This window comes from Rhinopithecus bieti, unplaced genomic scaffold (genome assembly GCF_001698545.2).
Source record: "Rhinopithecus bieti isolate Rb0 unplaced genomic scaffold, ASM169854v2 scaffold_11842, whole genome shotgun sequence".
Taxonomy (NCBI): domain Eukaryota; kingdom Metazoa; phylum Chordata; class Mammalia; order Primates; family Cercopithecidae; genus Rhinopithecus; species Rhinopithecus bieti.
The window spans coordinates 244,067-266,269 of NW_016806902.1; the positions used below are offsets into that span (position 1 = coordinate 244,067).

The following is a 22,203-nucleotide window of genomic DNA, read 5'->3' on the forward strand; positions in this document are numbered from 1 at the left end:
GGGAGGAAGGAAGGAAGGAAGGAAGGAAGGAAGGAAGGAAGGAAGGAAGGAAGGAAGGAAGGAAGGAAGGAGTCAGCCATGGAATGCATTGAAGCTAAGAAGAAAAATGGCACCTGATGAAGATAAAGGAAACAGATAACAAAGCACAAAATTATAGTTCTTCCTGCTATCAACACTGCTGGCAGATGGTAGCTACAGTATTCTGACAGTGACTGAGGAATTGTGTTTATAATTTTTCCCAAATTTACTGTGTTTTATTACATTCACTTAATCTAACTTACAATGGGTATGAGAGAGTATGTTGAGTCTCAAATGTAAAAAACAAAAACCACACAACAATCAATCAACGTGCAAATAGTCAACAGATTACCAGTTCCTCCATCAAAAGCAAGATTCCCATAAACACATCAGCCTCTTTACCCTCTAGGTCTTGAAACCCCAATCTTTCACAAAAAATGAGCCCTCATTCTCAATGTATGTATTTTTATAAGCTATTGTCAAGCTTTCTACTAAATCAGCAAGGCTGAGTTTCTTATTTTAGACAAATGTCTTAATGTTGCACAGCTGTTGCTTCTGAAGGGCAACTTCCATGCCTTTACCTTCTAGAACAGGAATAAAAAACACTGGCTTTAACCAGGCCAAAGTAAATTGACTAAAATAGGCAAAGGAGTGCATATCTTCTATCAAATAGATGTGGAAGTGGGTGGGAAGAAACACAACCCACAACCCTCTGCCTGCCATCAACTTCTGTGAGCGAAGGAGGCAGCACTTCTTGGAAGCCCCGAGGAAAGAGGAGGCAACAGTCATTCTCCCTGAAAACCTTCCAGGGGCCACCTTTACTCTTCAGGCTGCTGGCTTCTGATCCATGTATTATGAATGTCTGCAAAAGCAAAGGAGTTCTTCCTTCCCCATATTCCTGAAATACTGATACTCAAGAACTTCTCTCTAGTGTCCCACAGGGCAGACCTCAAGTTAGAACCAAGTTATGAAATTTCACTGCCACTGTGCCAGGGACCTGCCTTTCCCATAGAATGAAATGGTGGTGGCAAACGCTCCCAGAACGAGGGTGGGGACGGGGGTGAGAGGGATGGAGAGGTCTAAACCTCAGGTGACACCTCAAAATTTAATATATTAACCAGCCCATGTGTCCTAAGAACAAAGATGGGGACTGCCGCACCATTCATTCATCCAATAATAAAGCTTGCTGTGTGCTGGACCCTTGGGACAGTCAAGAGGGCAAGACTTCCCCACCCCTCACCTAAAGAGTTTATATTTAACTCCACATCAGCAATAAACCAATAATTATACAATTAGATAATTACAATGTGATGCGTTCGTACAAGCACACTGTACAATGAGAACTGATCTGACCTGCCCTGGGAGGTCAGAGAAGATTGCAAAGGAGGGGTGGGAGCTGGGCTGTGAAGTGCACTAGGAGGCCAGGGAGAAGCATGGGGCCTCTGGCAGTGGACAGAAGGGCAGCTCCTGCAGAGGCCACAGATGGGTGGATAGGAGCTGGACACCTATGGGGGTGCAGGGTGCACTTAGAGCCAAGAATGAGGCAGGTGCTGTATGCAAAATGGAGATCAAAAGGAGATACTGGAGGCTTGAAAGGGATCTATGGGGTCAGACTTTATTCCAAGAGCACTGGGCAGTCTCTGAAAGGTTTTAATCAGAGTGGGACACTATCGTATTTGTCCTCTTAAAATACCACTCTTCCCCTGCTCCCTCCACCCATGCAGGTTTCTCAAAGCCTCTACTGCAGCGCAGTCCTTCGGTACTCCAATTATCTGTTTTCCTGTCTGGACTAACCGAAACGCATATCCATCTTTCTCCGTCTGACAAAAGGAGAGCTAAGAATTGCACCCTGGTCTGACGTTCTGACATTAAGAGGATTGAAGAATCCACGAGGGCTTTAACTTTTTAACTAGCACAGCTGACAGCTGTGACAAAGCCCAGTAATTTTTATACTCAAGGCCAGTGGTTCTCAAACTTTCGCCTGCAGCAGAATCACCTGGAGAGCTTGTTAAAACAGATTGCTGGGCCCTGCTCGCAGAGTTTCCAACTCAACGGGTCTTGGGTAGAGGCGGAGAGTTTGCATTTCTAACAAGTCCCAGGTGACCCTGATGCTGCTGGTCCAGACCACACTCGGGAACCCAGTTACCAGAAGAAACCCAGGGCATTAGCGCAGCAAACAATTTTACCAGGATCTGTATCTTGGAACTCAAAGCAAACCTGCAAAAACAGATTTTCTTGAGTGAGCAAATCTGCCTGGCTTTTACACCTAGAAATCGGCCTAGCACTGGGTCCCCCTGACAAGCTTTGGCAGCCAGTCAGGCACAGATTTCTCGAATCCCCAAGCTTTAGAAGTGGGAAATGTTGCAGAATTCTCCAGTCACAGCTACGGGACTCCAGAATAGTGACACCGGGTGGCAAATACAACTTCTGCAGCACATCAGACCTCAATCTGGTGCACTACATCTGAGAGCCCGGAGCCCACATCCACAGTCCATACTAATCCAGCGAGAGTCTCTGAGCTGCCATTTGTAGTGAGTGAAAAACAGCAACTATCCTCCTTGGACAGTCTGTGTTCTTCCACACAGCCCTATGAAATACCAGATATTTCTTGGTGAGTAGTCAGATACCATTCACCAATTTTCTAAATTGCTAATCAGATAATTGCTGCAACAGTTAATTCTGCAACCATTCTACATTTGAATAAGCAAAATAGAAAATAATTAGACCAAACAATCACATTGGTTTAAAAGCACACTAATGGACAAAATTAGTTTATTCAAATTTGTTTCAACATTCATCAGAACGCTTGCTGGTCAATTTGCTTAATGAGTATTCACTTTTCCCTTAATTTTTCTTGGGTGACATTCACTTAGAGCAAAACATTAAGCCCGTTTCCCTTTGCAAAGAATTCTTAACGACCAGCCCTGTGTTTGAAATGATTTCTTCTCAATCTCTTTGTGGAAAACAAGAGGAAATGTCTAAAAACAATCTTGCTCTATTTTCCAGAATTTAAATAACAAAAGTTTCCAATATTTCTACTGAGAAATCTTTCCTTATTCTTTATATGGCTTTAGGATAATGGCCATCCCCAAAAGCAGAGGGGTAAAGAGGTCAATTCTAAAATTGTAACCTTTTAGTACGTAATTTAAATCAATGGCCAACTGGAGGAAAACTCAAGTTGGAGGAAGGAAATTTATTATTTTTGGAAATCTAAATAAATATTATGTCAATCCCTAGCAGCATTTTTTCCAGAAATGATAATCAGAGAAAAATACACCTAATTAAGAAATGTTGTTATCTTTATCAGATGGCATTAAGTATAAATGTGGTTTAATACTTTTAAAACTATAAAATAGCACTCTCTCCTTCAGAACTCAAGGAATCTCACACCAAATGATGACAAAAGCATGTCAGTTCTTATAAATTTTCCTCAGAAATAATAGCTCAGCAGTGAGTTTCCTGGCACTCGGATGATTTCAGCCACTATATTTTGTCATAAACAATAAGCTTAGAAAGCTAATGTTAGGTAGGCCATACAGTGTTCATTTCCATAGTAATCAGTTTGCAGATAGTTAGAAATTTTTAATAACTTATTTTGGAAGCAAATTATTTTGAAAAACAGCTACTTGTGAGTTGAGATTTCAAGACAGGACTTCAGTCCAGATTTGGTCAACCCAAAGGTTGCCAAATTTTATGTTAAAATGTCAATATAGATTCTGGGAAGATGGTGGTGGCAGCATAATTATTGACTCTCCCCAACCATAAAAACTGACAAAGAGCAGACTCAAAAACCATGGACAACATCCACAACAACTCTAGATGACAAACTACCATCAGCTACAAGAACCACCATCAGGCACTCACCGGAAAGCTCAGAGGGTCGTCCTGAGAGCAGACAGAGAAAAAAGGTCCAGTTTAATTAGTGAGTGTGGAGAGGGCTGTGCCACCTGTATGTCCAATGTGCCAGAATGTTCTGGAGTGGGAGAGGTCCAATTCCTATGAATTAACAAGCCAAGGCAAAGCCCCACACTGGGGAGAAGCTCCTGGGGATGAGATCTAAGATAAGGAAATAGGGGCACGGTAAGGGAAAGTCTGGGCAGGTGAGCAGTGTGGGTAGGGACAAAAAAAAAAGTCTTAGGATATAGGAAAGTAGAGTTCATATTTTTATTACCACTTTATGAAAACAACTATGAGGTTGGGTGCAGTGGCTCATGCCTGTAATCCTAGCACTTTGGGAGGCCAAGGCGGCCAAATTGCCTGAGCTCAGGAGTTCAAGACCAGACTGGCCAACATGGTGAAACCTCATCTCTACTAAAAATACAAAAAATTAGCTGGGCGTGGTGGTGCATGCTACTCGGGAGGCTGAGGCAGGAGAATCTCTTGAACCAGGGAGGCAGAGCAAGACTCTGTCTCAAAAATAAAATAAAATAAAATGAAAACAACTAAGAGTCTCCTAGATCTCTGATGCTAGGAAACCTACACTGGCCCTCCTTTTAGGAGTATAGAAAAACTCAGTTAACAGAAAAGAATCACAGTTGAATTTCACATAGTTATTTTTAAAGAAAAATTAAGGAGCAGAATGACATCCATCATGTAAACAATAAAATCAGGCCAGAAGGGCACAAAGGAAAGCTATGACCTAATATTTCAGAAGAAGCTAAGAGAAATTAACTAAATGAAAGATGCCATGAAGAACAGCATAAATCAGAATTTTTAAAACTCAGAAATGATTGAAGAAACTTAAGATTTAAAAATGGAGGCAAAAGAACTAAGAATTAAAATAAAGAAAATAATCATTTCAGAAATGACAAGTAAAGATAACACGAGAGCAAATAAATATGAACAGTGCCTTAAATGAACCAGAAGACACAAAGGAGGAAAATTTTTTAATTCAAACGGATTATGATGAGATTGGAAGGATTTGAGGGAAAGTGGCAGATACAGAATACAGGCAAAGAAGGTCTAACATGAATAACGGGAGTTCCTAAAGCCAACAAAGAACAGAACAAATCGTAAATGAAATCTTTACTGGAGAGGAAATAAAAAAAGAACTCTCAAAAGTACACATTAAAGCAGCACATTGTGTCTATGGGGAAAAAAAATCAACCTACAGCAGCCAATACTATAAAACTAACTAGTGGACTTTAAAGAATAAAGGTGGAAAAACATTCCTTTGGGTATCTAGGCAAACACACCAAGTTAAATGTGAGGGAAAGAAAATAAGATCATCATCAGATTTTGACACTACTTTATGGCAAAAGGCAATACAGTAAAATAATAAAGGTATCTGAGCAAAGATAAGATGGGCCAGCAATTTTATACTAGCCAACCTGACCTTTAAATATAGAGACCACGCACTAGCCGTTGTGGACATATAATTCAGGAACTACTTCCCATAAGGCATCTATTAGAGGATGCGTTTCAGAAAACGAAAATGCCAGGAAAGCCATGATATGAGGACTGGCCCCCAGCATTAAACAGATATTTACCTGTACAGCTAAAACTAAATGATGGTAACAAGGGAGACAGCAGAGTATATAACTGCTGTATGCTCTGAAAAATGAGTACAGCCATCGGAAAAATGGAGAATAGGTGAAGTTCCGAAAAGTAGAATATGTTTGCTGATTGCCTTTTAGATATTAACTGGAAGTAAGAGAATATTACTTCCAATCCCCAGCTCAGGAGAGTAAAGAGAGAGCAAAGAACAAACGCTGGCTAATTTAAATGTTATGGTAGCAAACCAATGAAAATAGCCCCTCAAAAGAGCAGACAAGGGTATTATTGAAAGGTATCAGTCTGAAGGCAATCATTAAAACCAAAAATACAAATCTAACAAAAAATATGAATCTTCACAAATAACCAAAGGTACACCAAAAAGAGAAAGCAAAACAAGAGAACACACCACTTACGCAGTACCCTCATTAAAAAAAAAAAACAAAAAACTGAATATGATCAAACGTCTAAGTCACCAATTTACAGGACATATTCAAAATGGTACAGGTGAAGACCAAGGAATGCAATCAGAATGAAAAGCTGCACAGGACAACTGCAGTTTCCTTAACAAAAAAGGGGCTAACACCTACACAAAAGAAATGACTTAAAGGACATATCAACTAATTACAACGTGTAGATCTTGTTTGCTTTCTTTTAAACGTGCAAACATTTGTTTATATTTTTATTTACCTTCAATAGGAAAATGTGAATACTAGATATTCAATGACATTATGTAATTATATTTATTTGGAAAGGTTTGATATTGGCATCCATCATTATGTTCAGAAAAGAAGGTCTTTGTAGTTGAGGACTACCCACTGAAAATATTTATATATGAAATTCTATGATGCTTGAGACATGCTTGCCAATAATGGGAGATAAAGTGGGTAGAGGCTGTATTGGTAAGTGTTGAAGCTATGGGTAAGTGATGGTTATATGAGGGTTCATTACACTATCCTATTTGAAATGTTGCCATAAATAAAAATAAACATTTTTTTAAAGTTCAGTTCTTTCATATTGAAATAAAATGGCTGCTAACACATTTTCAAACAAGCCAGGGAATATTCTAGAAGTCATAGACTCCCTGCTGCTTCTTCAACCCTTCCCTAGTCAACTGATAATAAATTTAAATAGGGTCTACTTAAATGTAGACCCTGAAATTCTCACCCAAAACAATAGGTGCTAACCAGTGATAATTACTGTATATAAAAGGAATTGTGAAACCTGGAGCAAATATAGTTAAGCAGCTGAGTTCATAATTAGTTAAGCAGCCACCTACAGACCTAATGCTGCTAATTTCATTGAACTTGTCAACTGACACCCTGCCAAGCACCTCAAGATTCCTCTTTAATACCTTCAACCAAGGCTATGGTCACTATGGATGCCTTCCTGCCCATATTCCAAGAGGGTACCACTTTCTATCCCCAGACAGACTTTCTCTTGGATTCCTTCCTGAGAACCAGAACAATACCATCTGCAGCAAGAGTCCTACTCCAGTGCCCAAGAATTGAAAGAGAAGGAACTTTCCCTTCCTGAGGAATGCAATGGTGTCAGTTCTCAATTTGAGGCGTCCTTCATTTGAAACTGGAGAGCTTATCACTTCATGGAATTGTGAAAGGTCACCCTAAAGCGAAAATGCAAAAAGCCGGATGAAGTCACCCTGTCACCTCTCTGCTGGCACCTCACCCAGGCCAGCTACAGTAACAGGAGCATTGAAACTTGACATGCAGTAGGGCTGATGGTGGCTAACCAGCACGTGTCAAACAGACTGACAGTTATTACAACAGTTATGATTAAAACCGAAGTCTGTCATATTTCTCCCCCAGGGAAAAGCTTTATTTTTTATATTTAGGTTTGATGAATGAACAGCTATGCAGAAATGTGATTGGACACAAAGGATCTGGCCTAAAGGTGATGGATGGAGTGGGGAAACCCAGCAAGACTGCTCTGGACAATTCCCCCTCCCCCGGGGATGGGGCAGGACCCCTCGGGAATGAAGGTTTTCCAGGAAGAAGGGAGAGAGTGACCTTGCTAGGTTTTATGACTGGCTTTGGGAGAAAGGAGTTCTAGTTTCTATGACCTGCCTTGGGGAAAAAGAATTCTGGTTTCTGTGACTCACTCTGGGGAAGAAAAGGGTGCAGGAACCAGGAGAGGACAAAGACCTGGCTTCTGACGCCTTCCAGTCTTCTCTTGGTCAGGGTAGTCTGCATGCCAGGGTGCCATGCTTTGGGGTTTAATGAGCCCTGACAGCAGGTCCTTGCAGTTTTCACAGGAAAGTTGTGATCTAAGTAATTGGCTTTCAGTCCCCAAATTCCACAGGACTTTACAGCAAAGCCTGGTTGAAATGGCCAAGTGTTAGAAGAATCTCTTTAAAGTTGAAATTCATCAAGTTCTTCAGCTGAGGGCCTAAATCCCAGATGTACGGTTAGCAAGAGTTAGGAGTTCGGTCATATTTTAAGAAAAACATGAATGAATTTTAAAAAGAGGTGCGGAACCTCCAGTCCTTGGAGAGATACCAAAGAGCATCTAGCCTGGACCCTGAAGCATCTCTCTCAGCTGTGAAAGAGCATTCCAGCACATTCCAGAACAAACAGTTCCAAACCTGCAGACTAAAGCACATTAAAGGCGCCAAAGGTCCTGAAAGTGAAGACACCTGTCACTAGTCAATCCTCTTTGGTAAATCCTCCATCAAAAACACCTGTTGAATCAAGAGGCCTGCTGCTCTGAAGTTACAGAAACTGGGGCAGGGACATGCTGGGATGGAGCTGGTGCTCAGTCCTCTGGAGGGAAGGACTGGTGGCAGGTAGTGAAAAGCGCCACACAAAGCTTCCCTGACTCCACTCCTGCCCGTCTCCCCCAGCCCCTGAATCTCCTTTTCCTGTTGTTCTAGTTGCCTTCTCTGGCTTTCCTCTTCATTGAACTGGTGCCCTCGGACCTTCTGCATAACCTTTTCTCTTTCTTCCTTAACTAACCATAATGTGGAACTGAAATAAGTCTAAATTAAACTGCTTTCTATGAGAGCACCTCAAATTACATCTTTCTTTCTTTTTTTTTTTTTTTTTTTTTTTTTTTTCTTTCTGGACTCCTGGACTTTCCTCTCTCCTGGAGAGAAAAATAATTCACTAAAACATAAGCCCCAAGAGAGGGCAAAGACTTTTGCCTGGTATGTTCACTGCTATACCTCCGATGCTTCAAATTTATTCATTTGTGAATAAATCTATGGATTTCTGGTATAAGGTCAGATTAAACATATGAGACGAGACCAAAATAATGGAGAAAGACGCTATAATGTTAAGTGCCCCCGCTGTATGGCCAGAGCTGGTGTTCCCAGTGGCCAGGATGGTGCAAAGCCACTGGCCCCCGTGGGGGACCCACCTCACTTGCAGGCACACACACATGCTCTGGGCCAGCCTCTTTGAAAGGCAGTGGTTCTGAAACCAAGATGATCTTGTTAAATAATATCCCTTGAAAATGCTGGAATGTAAATTGGGCAACACATTCAGATCTACTAAAAAAACGCACAAACCCTTCTACATATGCTGGTTTATTTTAAAAAAGCAAAGGGAGGGGGGTCCTCTTTTATCAAAGTGATGCTTTTGGTTCGGCTAAAATGTATATACTATTTCCCAGCAGTACATATACAGACTATACTAAGTAGAGAAACATTTAAACATTCCAATTCAGTATTTTCATTAACTATCCTAATATATTTTAGGTTAAGAATACTGGCTTAACAATGACAAAAATTCTAAAAACCAGTCCCTGTGGTGTTTTATTAACCAAATAAGTATCACCCATCTCTTGAATTGAAAATCTTTCTCAGGTACCTTCTCTCAACATCAGCCATAAAAAGAAAGTCTGCATTGTGAAAGTTAGGATGGAATTGCATTTAAAATACTTTATGAGCCAAAATTTATATCCTTTGAAAAGTACCTGTACTATCTTTACTTCAGTCTTTCCAAGTAGAATTCTCAAGATCTTTTTAACATAGTCTTATTTTTAAGCATGCACTAGCCAAGTAGAATAATAGACAGCCAACGTCTCCTGCCACCTTTCACACTTCTAAAATCTCCAGTAAATATTTTCCCCAGAAGCCAATTGAATCCCGTTCTAGAAATACTTCTTTTCCAATAAAAAGAAACACATTAACTTCCAGAGCTCTTTGTGATAATGCTCTCCTTTGTTCTAACTCTGTCAACTAATTCCTCTGCTTAAGAACCTACGTAGGCCATTATATTTAAATTACTTGGAGTCCCGGAGTTGTTTGGAAGAATTTTCTAACACCCTCTGAAATGAGTTACCTGGGGTAAAGCCAAATGAAGGTGGATATTTTGCCTCACTAAGCAATTTAAAAATACAAGGTAAAGGAGAACCGTTTCACCTTTTTCATTTTCCCTCTTATCTTTTTTCTTCTTGGTCAAGAATAAGGCATTCACTACTGGCAAGTGCTATCAGACACGCCTTTTTCCTTAGGTGACAGAGTTCTGCCCACCACAAACAGCCACCTCCTCCTCCCTCCCCAGACTCCCTGGGTTGGGGAGGGCAGCCACCAGTGTGTCCCTAATAGCTTTATAAAACAGGACTAGGGGGATCCGGGGAAGAATCTCAAAATGTTCCGAATCACACAGGCCCCTTATCAAGGTTTGCAGGCTTGTTTATTGCTGTCTTTGCTTCAATGAATGAACTGACATAAATAAGGTGTATTATTTTGCTAAATATTTAAAATATGTTAATAAGCAAATGAAAGGTCATCTACTGCCACAATGAGAAGTTGAGCCCACAAAATCTCTAATCTTGGCTAGGGGTGGGGAAGGTGGGTAGGGAGAAGGGAGCAGAATTAGCCTTGGACTTAAAAACAACTAAAAATACATATCTATACCGGATGTGCATTGAACACATTGAATAGGTAATACATGCGAAAGTGATATCCATACTTTTCCATTTTTAAGTTATTTCTCTGAATAGGCAACTACTCAGCCAGATTAGATTTACAAAACTCTCATCACATATAGCACTGCAGGGAAGACTTCAATTATTGAAGAATAAAAATCCAGGTGCCCTAAAAATTATCCCATCTCATCTCCCACTAGTCTCTACAGACGTTCCGTCGGTGGGAGCAGAGCCTTCTGGCTAACTCTAACCTTTGCTTCTCTTCTTCACATCTTGACCAAATTCCACCCCACTCTTCTAAGATTTAATTCAGGCCCCTATCTTCCTTTCAATTGGCCATTCAATTCAAGAAGTGATGCCTACGTCCTCCAAACCAATGGTAATGAATAGGACCCAAATTGTTAATTTAAATCTTATTATAAATCGTGTAACATTGGCGCCTACCCAGGACCATCTTCCTATAGGTCCTAGGCTCCTTAAAGGCAGGGAGATCCCATCTTAGATATCAATTTCGAAGTGACAGGTATTAATAAAATGTTATCAACCAATAGCTGCTGAATTGCAATTTCATTTCTACCACCTTCACCACTGGACCATGGGTTGATCTCAAACGTGCCACTGAGCCATGACCACTAAATGACCAGAGGGAAAGGACAGATGGAAAGGGTAGTCAAGAGTGGTGGGTAACCAATCCATCCCTGAGTAATCAAGAGAAAAGGACTTTGGGAGCCGTCCTTCATCCTTACAGACTTTCTGCCTACCTGCTGTGTTACAGCACAGCGATTCTTAGGGTAGGGCTAAATGATTAATCACGGATTTCTGTAGACCTTGAGCTTCCTTTTATTTGTCTTATTTTGACACTCAGTTTAAGCTATCACACAGTACAATTTCTTCTGTGGTTAGATCCCGCCACACCTAACAGATCGATAACCCATTTTGAGGCTGTGGGTTCTTTACTGGCTGTTCTCAATATAGCCGAAATTGTGACTATAGTAGTGGATTATGTTAGAGTCTAGTCAGCATTTATGAGAAACTCTGCTCCACAGCCAAGGCAGTGAGGAAAGAAAAATGGTCGGTTATTTTCCCATTTCCGAATTATTCCCAAACGATTTCAGGCAGGCCCTTAAAGGGCCGTCAAACCAACTGAGTTGGGGAGGACCTAAGAACCATTTCAAAATGACAATTACTTGGTTTTCCTCACAGCTCCAGCAAAGGCCCTATAACCGAATAAAGTCTCTGCCAACTCTTCCAATGAAAGTATTTTCCCATAAAAAAAAAAATTGCTGGACGGAGTGGCTCACGCCAGGAGATGGCTACCGCCTGTAATCCCAGCACTTTGGGAGGCCGAGGCGGGCTGGATCACAAGGTCAAGAGATTGAAGACCATCCTGGCCAACATGGTGAAACCCTGTCTCTACTAAAAATACAAAAATTAGCTTGGGCGTGGTGGCCGTGAGGCCTGTTAGTCCCAGCCCTACTCCGGGGAGGGCTTTTGAGGAGGAGATTCTCACTTGGAAAACCCGGGAGGATGGAAGGGGCTGCCAGTGAAGCCAAAAGGAATCACACCACTTGCACAACTCCCCCCAGCCTGGCGACAGAAGTGGAGAACTCCTGTTTTTTCTCCAAAAAAAAAAAAAAAAAAAAAAAAAAAAATTTCCTTCTGGGGCAATTTAAATGACTCTCATTTTGTTCTGCTCTTCACTCACACACTAAAAATATTTTAAGACTGTCATTCACTAAAACTTCCCTCACCTTATCTTCTCCAGGCTTAATAAATCCAATTTCTTTAAGTTGCCTTCAAAGGACCTATTTATTTCCCAAAGCTTTCATCAATTCTATGTCCTCCTCTATACCCAATATGGCCATTTTATTCTGAGAAAAACAAAAAACATACCTTCAACATGGCCTAATGCAGGGAAGAATCCAGGATTCTCTTCCTAGTATACCCTTCTTTTCATGAAAACTTCCTTTTCACCATATGACTGGTTCACAGTTAACACACCATTCTTTATAATCCCCAGTGCTACCATAATATTATAGAGCCATGTTCCGTGACTTTGGGGTTTAGTTTTATTTCTTACAGAGACCTGACCCTAAGAAGAATTTCACTGACATCTTCCCTCTGTGTCTGTGAAACTGAGTTTCAAGAAAATGCAGCTCACAAATAATCAATGAACAAACAGCAGAGTCCAACATCATATTCTCTCCCTCAAATAGGCCACCCCTCCTCTTGGCTTTATTTCCACTAATTCCATAGTACCGACATTACTCCCAGTTACCTACATCCATGATAATTCCAGTTCTCCTTCCCCTCAGTCTCAACAGTGCCTGATGAAGGTGCCCATAAATAGGCTGAGTGAAGACCTGCACCTTTATCCTCCTCTTGTGTCTTAAGGGCACTTTCTTTCCAAAGCATGCACCCTAATACCCAGATCCTATACCCCTTCACTCAGAGATAATCTAAAGAGCCCATCTTCTCCCCAGCTCCCCAACACATAGCTCATAGCCATGAATTTAACCCTCCTAAACAGTCTCCACAAAAAATCTCCCTTAGATACTTGTATGCAAATGTTCATTACAGCATTGTTTGCAACCCAAATGTCCATCAAAGGAGGAATAGGTAAACAGAATGTGATCTATACATACAATGGAATATTTTTCAGTCTTAAAAAGGAAGAAAATTCTGACTTATACTACAACAGGGATGAACCTTGAGGATGTTACGGTACGGTACGTGAAATAAACCAGTCCAAAAAAAACAGACAAATTCAGAATGGTTCTGCATTTGTGAGGTACCTGGAATAGTCAAATTCAGAGACAGAAAGTAGAATGGTGGTTTCCAGAAGCAGGAGCTCATCTCCTTGAAAATCCTGCCCAGAGCACTTTGCACGTAAGACAACCAAATTCTACTTCGAAAACATACATAATGTTAAATTTACCGCCTTAATCATCTTTAAATGTATAGTTCAATAGTGTTAAGTACATTCACATTGTTGAACACTTTCATCTTGCAAAACTGAAATTCTGTACCTATTGAAGAGCGGCTCCCCTCTCCCTCCCCCAGCTTCTACTTCGAATCAGGGGCTGTGCTCTTGCCCTGGCCCTCCTCCACCCCAGCCTGTAACGGAGGACCAAGGCATGGGGATTGATAAGCCTGTTAAACTGAATCCAAAATGTTTACGGAGCATGTATTATGTTCAAAACTTAGTGTAAGTGCTGGAGAATAGAAAAGATGTTAAACTAATACTTATTGAACACCAACCACTGTGTCTAGCCTGGGGCAATGGCCAAGTTCAGCTTGGTCCTTGAACTCCTAGACAGAGCAGTCAAGGAAAAGCTTCTCGACTGCCTACATGAACTTACTCACCTAGAGAAAATGGCCACTTGCAGACATTCCCCCCATCTAAACTTTTATCAAGAAATTTGTATCTCTTTTGGTGGAAAGTAACCCAAGAATACAGCTAAACAAAGGGCCAAGCATATAAATATGCATTACCACTAATTGCAGTATATTAATTAAATGTAACAACTTCATCTTAATACGAAAAAAAAAAACTCTACATATTCTGTTTACACATTTTCAACGTTTTTCTAAGACGCAAAGCTGAAAGGGGAACATAAGAAAATCAGCCCGATAGTGGAGTCCACACACTTCCTCTATGAGGGGCACTGTGCTAAACATATTACATGCAGAATCTCATTTAATCCTCACAGGGGCCCTATGTCATCATCTCCATTTTACAGATGAGGAAATGAAGCTTAAGGAGAGGTTAAGTGTCTTGTCCCAGGGCACACAGCAGGGAAGAGGCAGAACTGGAATAAAAATCCAGGGTGTCAATTTCAGAGCCCAAGCTTGTAATTAACTGATGCTACACGTCCTGAATAATAATTTGGCTTAAACCTTAAATTTCGCAAAAATGTTGAAAAGCTGTCAGAAAGGTATGCATGGGAAGATGTCTAACAAGTGTGTCATAACCAAAATGTAAGCATGACAGTTAAAACATAAGATGAATGGGAAAAGTACCAGACACAAATGTTTCTGTTGAAGAAATCTTATAAGATGTGTAGTTTGTTTTTCTTCCCCCCCAGAGAAAGAAAAAGTTCAAGATCTATTCAGTCTCTAAGACTAAAGATTTCCTCTTATCAAAAGCTAAATAAAACAAGACCAAAAAAATTAAAGTTTATTTTAAAAACTGTCAGCTGGGCATGGTGGCTCATGCCTGTAATCCCAGCACTTTGGGAGGCCGAGGTAGGTGGATCACCTGAGGTCAGGAGTTCGAGACCAGCCTGGCCAACATGGTGAAACCCTGCCTCTACTAAAAACACAAAAATTAGCCAGGCATGGTAGTGGGTGCCTGTACTCCCAGCTACTAGGGAGGCTGAGGCAGGAGAATCGCTTGAACCTGGGAGGTGGCGGTTTGCAGTGAGCAGAGATTGCGTCATCACACTCCAGCCTGGGTGACAAGAGCAAAACTCAATCTCGAAAACAAAAAAACTGTCAAGTTCATATTTACTGCTACCCATGCTCAAGAATCATAGAGAAGTAGTCAAGTTCTATATATACCTGAGGCATTCACTCATTTATTAGGTGCCTATCCCATCCCAAACCCTGTGCCAGGAACCTTTACAAATATCTGTAAGGCCAGGCGCAGCGGCTCATGCCTGTAATCCCAGCGCTTTGGGAGGCAGAGGTGGGCGGATCACCTGAGGTCAGGAGTTCAAGACCAGCCTGGCCAACATGGTGAAACCCCATCTCTACTAAAAATACAAACATTAGCCGAGCACGGTGGCGGGTGCCTGTAGTCCCAGCTACTCAGGAGGCTGAGGCAGGAGAATCGCTTGAACCCAGGAGGCGGAGGTTACAGTGAGTCAAGACTGTGCCATTGCACTCCAGCCTGGGCAACAGGGCGAGACATTTTCTTAAAAAAAAAAAAAAAAAAAAACTCTCTAATCTTTAGGGCAATCATCTTAAAAGAGGGGGCATTATTCCCATTTTAGGCACAATAATAATTCCTGTTTTACAGATGATAATTATGGCTAACACATATTGAGCCTGTACTATGAGGCACCATTCCAAAAGTTTTACATGTAGCAACACATTGATCGGCACAGAGAGGTTAAGTAATTTCTCGAAAGTCACAGAGCTAATAAGTGGCAAAACTAGGATGAACAATGAAAGCTCAAAAAGGTTAAGCAATTTGCTCTAAGGCCACCGAGCTGTCAGTCATGAAGCCATCAGACCAACACGAGGTAGGCAGGCCTGTGTTCCTCCCACTTGTCATCTGCCTGGTTCCAGGGGCATATTTGGATTCCTGCACTCACCAGTGCCCAGTGGGAAATGTCTAAGGGATGGCAGGCCCTAGAGCCTAATGCAACCTGAAGAGCACAGGCCTCATCTGCAGGAGCCATGACCTATAATTCTTAAAGAGGAGACATAAATAGAGATCTTGATTTTAAAATCTCTAGATTGCTTAATAACACGCCTCAATGTTTTCTGAAAAGCATCACGTAGGCCAAAGAAAACACGTCTCCGCAGGCTATCAGATTACAACTGCTCTTTACTTATTAAGAGTCTTAGGTCAAAAGATGAGCTGTATGATCATGTCCAAAAAATGTCAGAAATCAGAGCTGCTGTGCCAAGCCGACTCAACTCAATTCCTCTCTACATACAACAAAGATTTACACTGGATTTGCCCTCCAGGTAAACTTTTAGCTCCTCTAACTCACTCCCAGGCCTTCCTCATTCTGGACTTATAGCTGTGGCAATCTCTATTCAAGTTACCAAAACTGCGCATGAAATTTGCATATTTGGATTCCTGCAAATGTCATTTGATCTCAACTTTTGAAAGTTACCACACATTAATGCAGCAAAAGAAAGCACTTCCCACATCCTAGCCTGCCAACTCTTAAACTAAATTCATTCTGAAGAAAACGCTGCCACAGCCTTGACCACTACTTTGAAGAGGTCCCCACACTGCAGTCCAGCTCTGAGAATTCCGCTAAAGACACCGAGGTTCATTTCTTTGTGTCCTTCTTTAATCCCCTGGAAGAGACTTGAGGAAATGAGTCAAAACCCTAAGGGTAACTTCGAAGGGCCGTCAACAACAGCAGCACAATTCATCACCACAACATCTGTACATAAATGTGCTCCAAGGGAAGCCCGCACAATACTTGGCACATTTCTGACGAGAATTTCTTTTGGAGAAAAAATGGCTTTGGATGGTATATTGCCGTTATTTCTCACCATGCTATCCAGGGTAAATAGCCAATGGCATCAGCCCTACTGGGGGTGTTCTCTTTCACACCTATGCACAAGACCATTTTTATGTTTTGGAGTGGGAAATGAATTTTTTACTGGCTTGCATCATTTTAGAAACAGCTTACCTTCATTTCTGAGGGATGCTAACTAGAATGAGACACCTAACAACTAAGCCAGCATACCACAGGGTCAAATGCCTACAACCCTTCCTCCAAGCTAAAATTTAATTAATCCTCCCTCCACAAATACTCCCCTTTCATAAGACATGCAATTCTAAATATTTTTCACCAAAATTGGGAAGGTCGTGACATTGGCCGTTCTGCATTCCCAGAACTTCCAACAATCCCTGGTACATAGTAAAAACTCATTAAATATTTTTGAATGAGTCTTACTACAGATTCTGGTGAATCATGTGAATGGTTATAGAGCTGGGCACATAGAGCCAACCTCATCAGGCTTCACCACTGATGACTTGGCGCTTATCCTTAGCCAGTTTCTCCAGCTGTAAAATGTTAGGGGTAATACTACTACTACTTACTAGGCTCACTGAGACTACTAGAAATAGCAGGTAAAGCCCCAAGCAACAGGCCTAGCACACAGTTTCCAACTGAAGAGCAACAACTATGTATAACACACATGTTACACAAAATTTAAGGCCCATTAGAAAGCATGCTATAAATGCACAGCATACATGATTTAGAGAGTCATGAGGAAAAAATATGGGGATGAGTGGGGGAAAAAACAGAATAGGGATAAATGAATTATCTGGGATATTTATTTGGGATATTTCCAGCAGGATAATAACTTAGACTGCCTTGCGTACAGCTGCTGAGAATGACTCCAGCCTCACACCTGCAGGAACGAAGCGGGGAAGGTATGATTCACCATTCCTTGCAGCTCCATCCTGTTAGGCACAGGAGCTGTAATAATGGGGTGGTGGTGGGGGGAGGAGGAGAATGACGGTTAGGACAAAGTGGGCACCTCCTAGCCCTCAAAGGGCAATGCAGAGGAATATATGGGAATTGAGGGGTGGGAAGCATAAGCCACAGCTCCTTGCTGCAGCCAGGGGCAGACCGGTCAGATGCACCCATACTCCATGAGGTCCCCGTGAGCAGGAGAGGCAGAGGAATTTCAGTGAGGCAGACAGGGACCGGGGAACAGTTGAAAAGAGTGCTGAGTCTACACTCAGAACATTGGAGGAGAATTCTGGACCCAAAGGATCCTTCATGATGCAGATGCCTCCTTGTACTCTGGAGGACACTGGGTTCCCCAGAATTTAAGCAACCTGACTTAAGCAACCTGCCCAAGGGCACGCAGCCAAGAAATGGCAGAGAAAAGGAGAACCCAAGGGACAGAGCAAGGCTTTGTCGTTACACCACACTGGCCCCCCAGGAGACAGACCTTAAAATTCCCTTTGCCAAAAATCTATTGGGAAGAAGAAAACCATTGGTTCTTTTAATTTTGTAAAAGGGAAATATTCGATGTGGTCTTTCTAGTCTCCTACTGGGGTCTAGTTCACATACCTTAACTGATATTAAAAAGGTCAAGGCACAAAAACATAAAGACCAGATGTGTTGTTTTAAGCTAGGTGATCAAATCCTCCAGGGAATCCGAACACTCCCTCGTGACCCCTGCTGACCCCTCCTGCTGCACAGGGGTCCAGATGCAAGGCCTCTCTGCCCCCACAGGAAAGCCCTCACAATAGTTACAAGACCAGGACGCGGGAGACTGCGCCTGGAGACTTTATAGAGAAACTGACCGGTAGTAGACAGTCTCACAACCGTTCATTGCGCCGCTTCCTTTCAAGCGCTTGATTCCAGCTAAGACTCACTTTCTATCCTCACACCATCAAGGTAACCTTAAAGGTTTGTTTTAAAAATGACCCGGGAGAGAGCAGGGCTTCAGGGGTGAGCTGGGCGACCTGCACTCGCGCGCACCAGCGACACCTGGAAAAAAGGGAACGGGAGGCAGGAATCTGACCGAGGGGCTCCAGCAGCCTGCGAATCCTTCACCTAAGACCCAAGTTCCCGCGCGGATATACCTGGTTTTTTGTTATAGCTTTAAGAACTGAGCAGGATTTGCAGAAAGTTCCACTCCATCTCCCACCCCACCCCCAGGCAGCCCTGAAGTATAGATGTCCCCTCCCCGGGGACAGGGAGGCGGGCGGTCACAAATCTCAAAAATTTCCGAAGAAAACAGGATCTGCGAATACAGGTCGCAGATACCGGGACTAGGGGCTTCCAGAGCCCGCCAGGCAGGCCGGGCACACTGGCCGGCGTGCTAGGCAGCCGGGGTCAGGGCACGCATAGTCCCAGCACGCTGTCCCTTGCCTTCCCGGAGCAGGCGGCAAACGCAGCTTCTAGCCGCCCCGGAGCGCGTGGCAGGAATGAAACTGCGCCGCGGCCGAAAGGGGCGAGCACGGGATATACGAAAGCAAAAAGTCTGCAACCTAGCGGCTGCTTTCCACACGCCCTGCCCAAGTTGTCCCTGTACCCACCACCTCCAGGCTCGCGGGAGTCCGGCCCCACAGCCGCACGCAGCGCACTCCCAGCGCAAAACCCTAACCCAGAGGCGGGGAAATCCGCAGGCTTCGATTCGTCTCCACGGGTGGCGCCGTGAGCAGAGGCGGCAGCGGGTCGGTCCCCAGCTCTGGGCACAAAGAGCGCCTGCGGTTGGAAGGCAGCAGCCGCAGAGGAGAGAAAGGGCTCTCTAACTTTGCCCTCCGCGCGGCGGAAAACCTGCAGGCAGGTCCTCCTGGGCACCGGTCACACACACGCAACTTTTAACAAAAGGAAGCTGCGGCCGCGCCTCGCACGGCGAGAGAAGGCGCTCGGTGGGAACCCCTGAGCCCCTCGCCTCCGCCCCCCGCGCAACGTCGGCACAAAAGCCACCCCAAACTCGCATGCAGCCTGCAGTCTCGCTCACGCCTAACCTCCCCTCGCTGTCCCCATTCCCTAAGAACCCCGGCTTCGCGTCCCCACCACTAGTAGCTGGGGTCTCCTCGCGCAGGTGAGCGAGGCAAGGCGCAGGAGAGTCCGAGGGCCACCTGGAGTCTCCCCCGGAGACTGGAACGCAAGGGCACGGAGGGCCCGCAGTCCTCTCTCCGGATGCACCCCGGCGTGTACCACCCTGCCGGGCACAGGCTTTGCCGAGGAGTCTTACGGTCGGGGTGCCAGCCGCGGTGACCCACCTGTCTGGACGTGGAGCAGGAAGAGCAGAACGCAGAGAAAATCCCAGGCGCCGCGAGCGCCTCTCATCGCGGTGGCTGCGCTGGGATCCGAGATCTGGTCCACGTTCCAGCTCTCGCCCAAGTGCAGCAAGCGCGGCAAAGCCGAGCCCCCAGAGCTGTGAGCGCCGAGCAGCAGCCCCTCCTCCCAGCGCCCTCCCTCTGCGCGCCGGCCACGCCCCTCCTCGCCTCCCGTCTCTCGCGCCCGCCCGGGTCTCGCTCCTTCCCGGCGGCGTCTGGCCCCTGCTCTTTCGACGTGTTAATGCCGGGGGGCTGTGCCCGCGGGGAGGCGGGCGCGCGCGCGCCCTAGCTCCCAGCTCTTGTCCCCGGAGCCCCTTTCTCTCTCCACCTCTCCACCCCTGGGATGTGGTCGGCCCGCCCGAGGCCGTTCCCGTACCAAAGAGGTGCTGCCCGCTCGCTTTGTGAAGCTGGGCACCACGCGCACGTTAGGGCACGGGCCTGCCACCTGCCAGGTGCTCCCCAGACAATAAAGGACGGCTGCCCGCCCCTCGAGCACGTTCGGGCGGGAGGAGGCTGGACGCCGCTGCTGGTGGAGGTGACACGGGGATGGGGAGGGGAGCGTTAGGAAATTGAGCCCCGACATTACCCTCCAGGCCTGTTAGGAGCGCGTGGCACCGCAGTAAAGGCTGAGCCCGGCTTAGCTAATTGTTTCTGCTCAGTTTCTCCACCTGCTTCGTAACCTGTAAGAACACAGTGGGTTCCTATTGGTCGGCGTGGCCTCCACCCAAGAAGCCCCTGCCGGGACTTGTGTGGAGATTGGGGCGGTGAAGTGGGGAGGGGCGCGTTGCAAAGTTTGCTCTGGGAGCCCAGGTTTTCATACACATTTCCCTCCCTCCCCCCAACGCGGCCAACCCCAGTAATGATTTATCTGCCTCTGTATCAGACGACAGTTTTAGGGCTAGGGATCCCTGTGTTCCTCTTAACTGCCCTTGCTGGTCTCAGGAGCAAAATAAAAGTACAATGATTCTCTTAAGCCAGATTTCACTGCCCAGAAAGTGCTTTACCCACAGCCTCACGGTGGATCCTTGAACGGAAAGCAACACGGTATCTGTATAGGGGTTAATAGTTCTTCCCCACACCGACTCTTCATGCTCACGATAACAGCTTTGTGAGGAGGGTAGAGCAGGTATGTTTATTATTGTAGTGAGGGAAGACCCAGGGCTTGAACCCTTATTTGAAGACCTACTCCAAGAAAGATGAGCTTTCCCTATGGATTCTGATAAACTAAAAAGACATCCCTCTTGAGAGCTTAAGAATGGAAAATAAATGGCAGATGCCCATGAGAAAAAGGGATAGAACAGATACACCTAGACTCTTCTCTGAAGTATCATCCAAAATTTATAGTTGCCCAGCTGCCCCACTTCATTTAATGTTGAAAGCTCTCCTGTTGTTTAATAGTGTGAGGACCCAGGCTGATGTAAGAAAAATGATTTTTAAAATTAATCACTTTAAAATGATCAGTACTAGAGGATGATCTAATGATCAATGTGTATAATTGCCTCTCTTTAAATGTAAGTATTTATTCACTCAGCAAGCATTTATTTAGTGTCTGCTGTGGAGCAAGGAGGAGCTAGGTACCAGGAGTACTATTATTAATAGACAGATAAGCAGATGTGGCCCCTGCCCTCACAGTCCTTATAATGGGGACCTACATCCCAGTCTCCCAGCAAAAGGTTCGAGTCATGTGGCTGTAGGAGAACTGAAATACAAAAGGTCTCTGTGCTCTGGGCCATCAGATCTCATGTTTTTCTTAGGATGACAGATAAAAGATACCACTCAAAGCAATCATAAGTTTCTGGGATCTTGATTTATTTCTAAAATCCATTTTGAATTGAGAAAAAATCGCTATGAGTTAAAATATCAACATTATGCCTGAGAGAGAAAATTTACAATTTTCTTCTTCAATCAGCTGATATTGGAGAGGATAACATCTTCAAAAGAGTGGGTGAAAAGAGACCATATTGCAATTTAATTCTAGGCAAGAAACTTCTATCAGGAAAAAAAAAAAAAAACTGAATAGGGAGTTAAACAATGTTGGACTGTCATTCCAGTTTTTCATTCAGCAAATATCTTTTGAGCATCTAGGTAGGCATAAGACCTACATAAATGAGTAAGACAAAGTGTCTGCCTAGGGGAATTCACAGTCCAGCAGGGAAAATAGGTACTCAAATAAGAAACTATAATATCTGCTGACAGAATTTGTGTTCAGCCGGTACACACCAATTTGGCCTTATTGGTTGACACAATATTGAAATCCTGTACTGATTACAAAAAAAAAAAAAAAAAAAAAAAAAAAA

The 22,203-nt window shown here is 43.9% G+C and overlaps 1 protein-coding gene across 4 annotated transcripts in view; it reads right to left on the reverse strand.

The window, feature by feature from the left end:
- The window catches only part of KIT (KIT proto-oncogene, receptor tyrosine kinase), an 83,071-nt gene extending 63,036 nt beyond the window's left edge, over positions 1–20,035 (reverse strand). For 2 of the 4 annotated variants that reach the window (XM_017878648.1, XM_017878646.1), the window contains exon 1: positions 19,850–20,035. In XM_017878648.1, coding sequence (XP_017734137.1) covers positions 19,850–19,916 — 67 coding nt within the window. In that variant the 5' untranslated portion in view covers positions 19,917–20,035. The remainder of the gene's footprint in view (positions 1–19,849) is intronic. The other 2 variants (XM_017878647.1, XM_017878644.1) reach the window with 1 other exon arrangement.
- Positions 20,036–22,203: the final 2,168 nt, after the last annotated feature.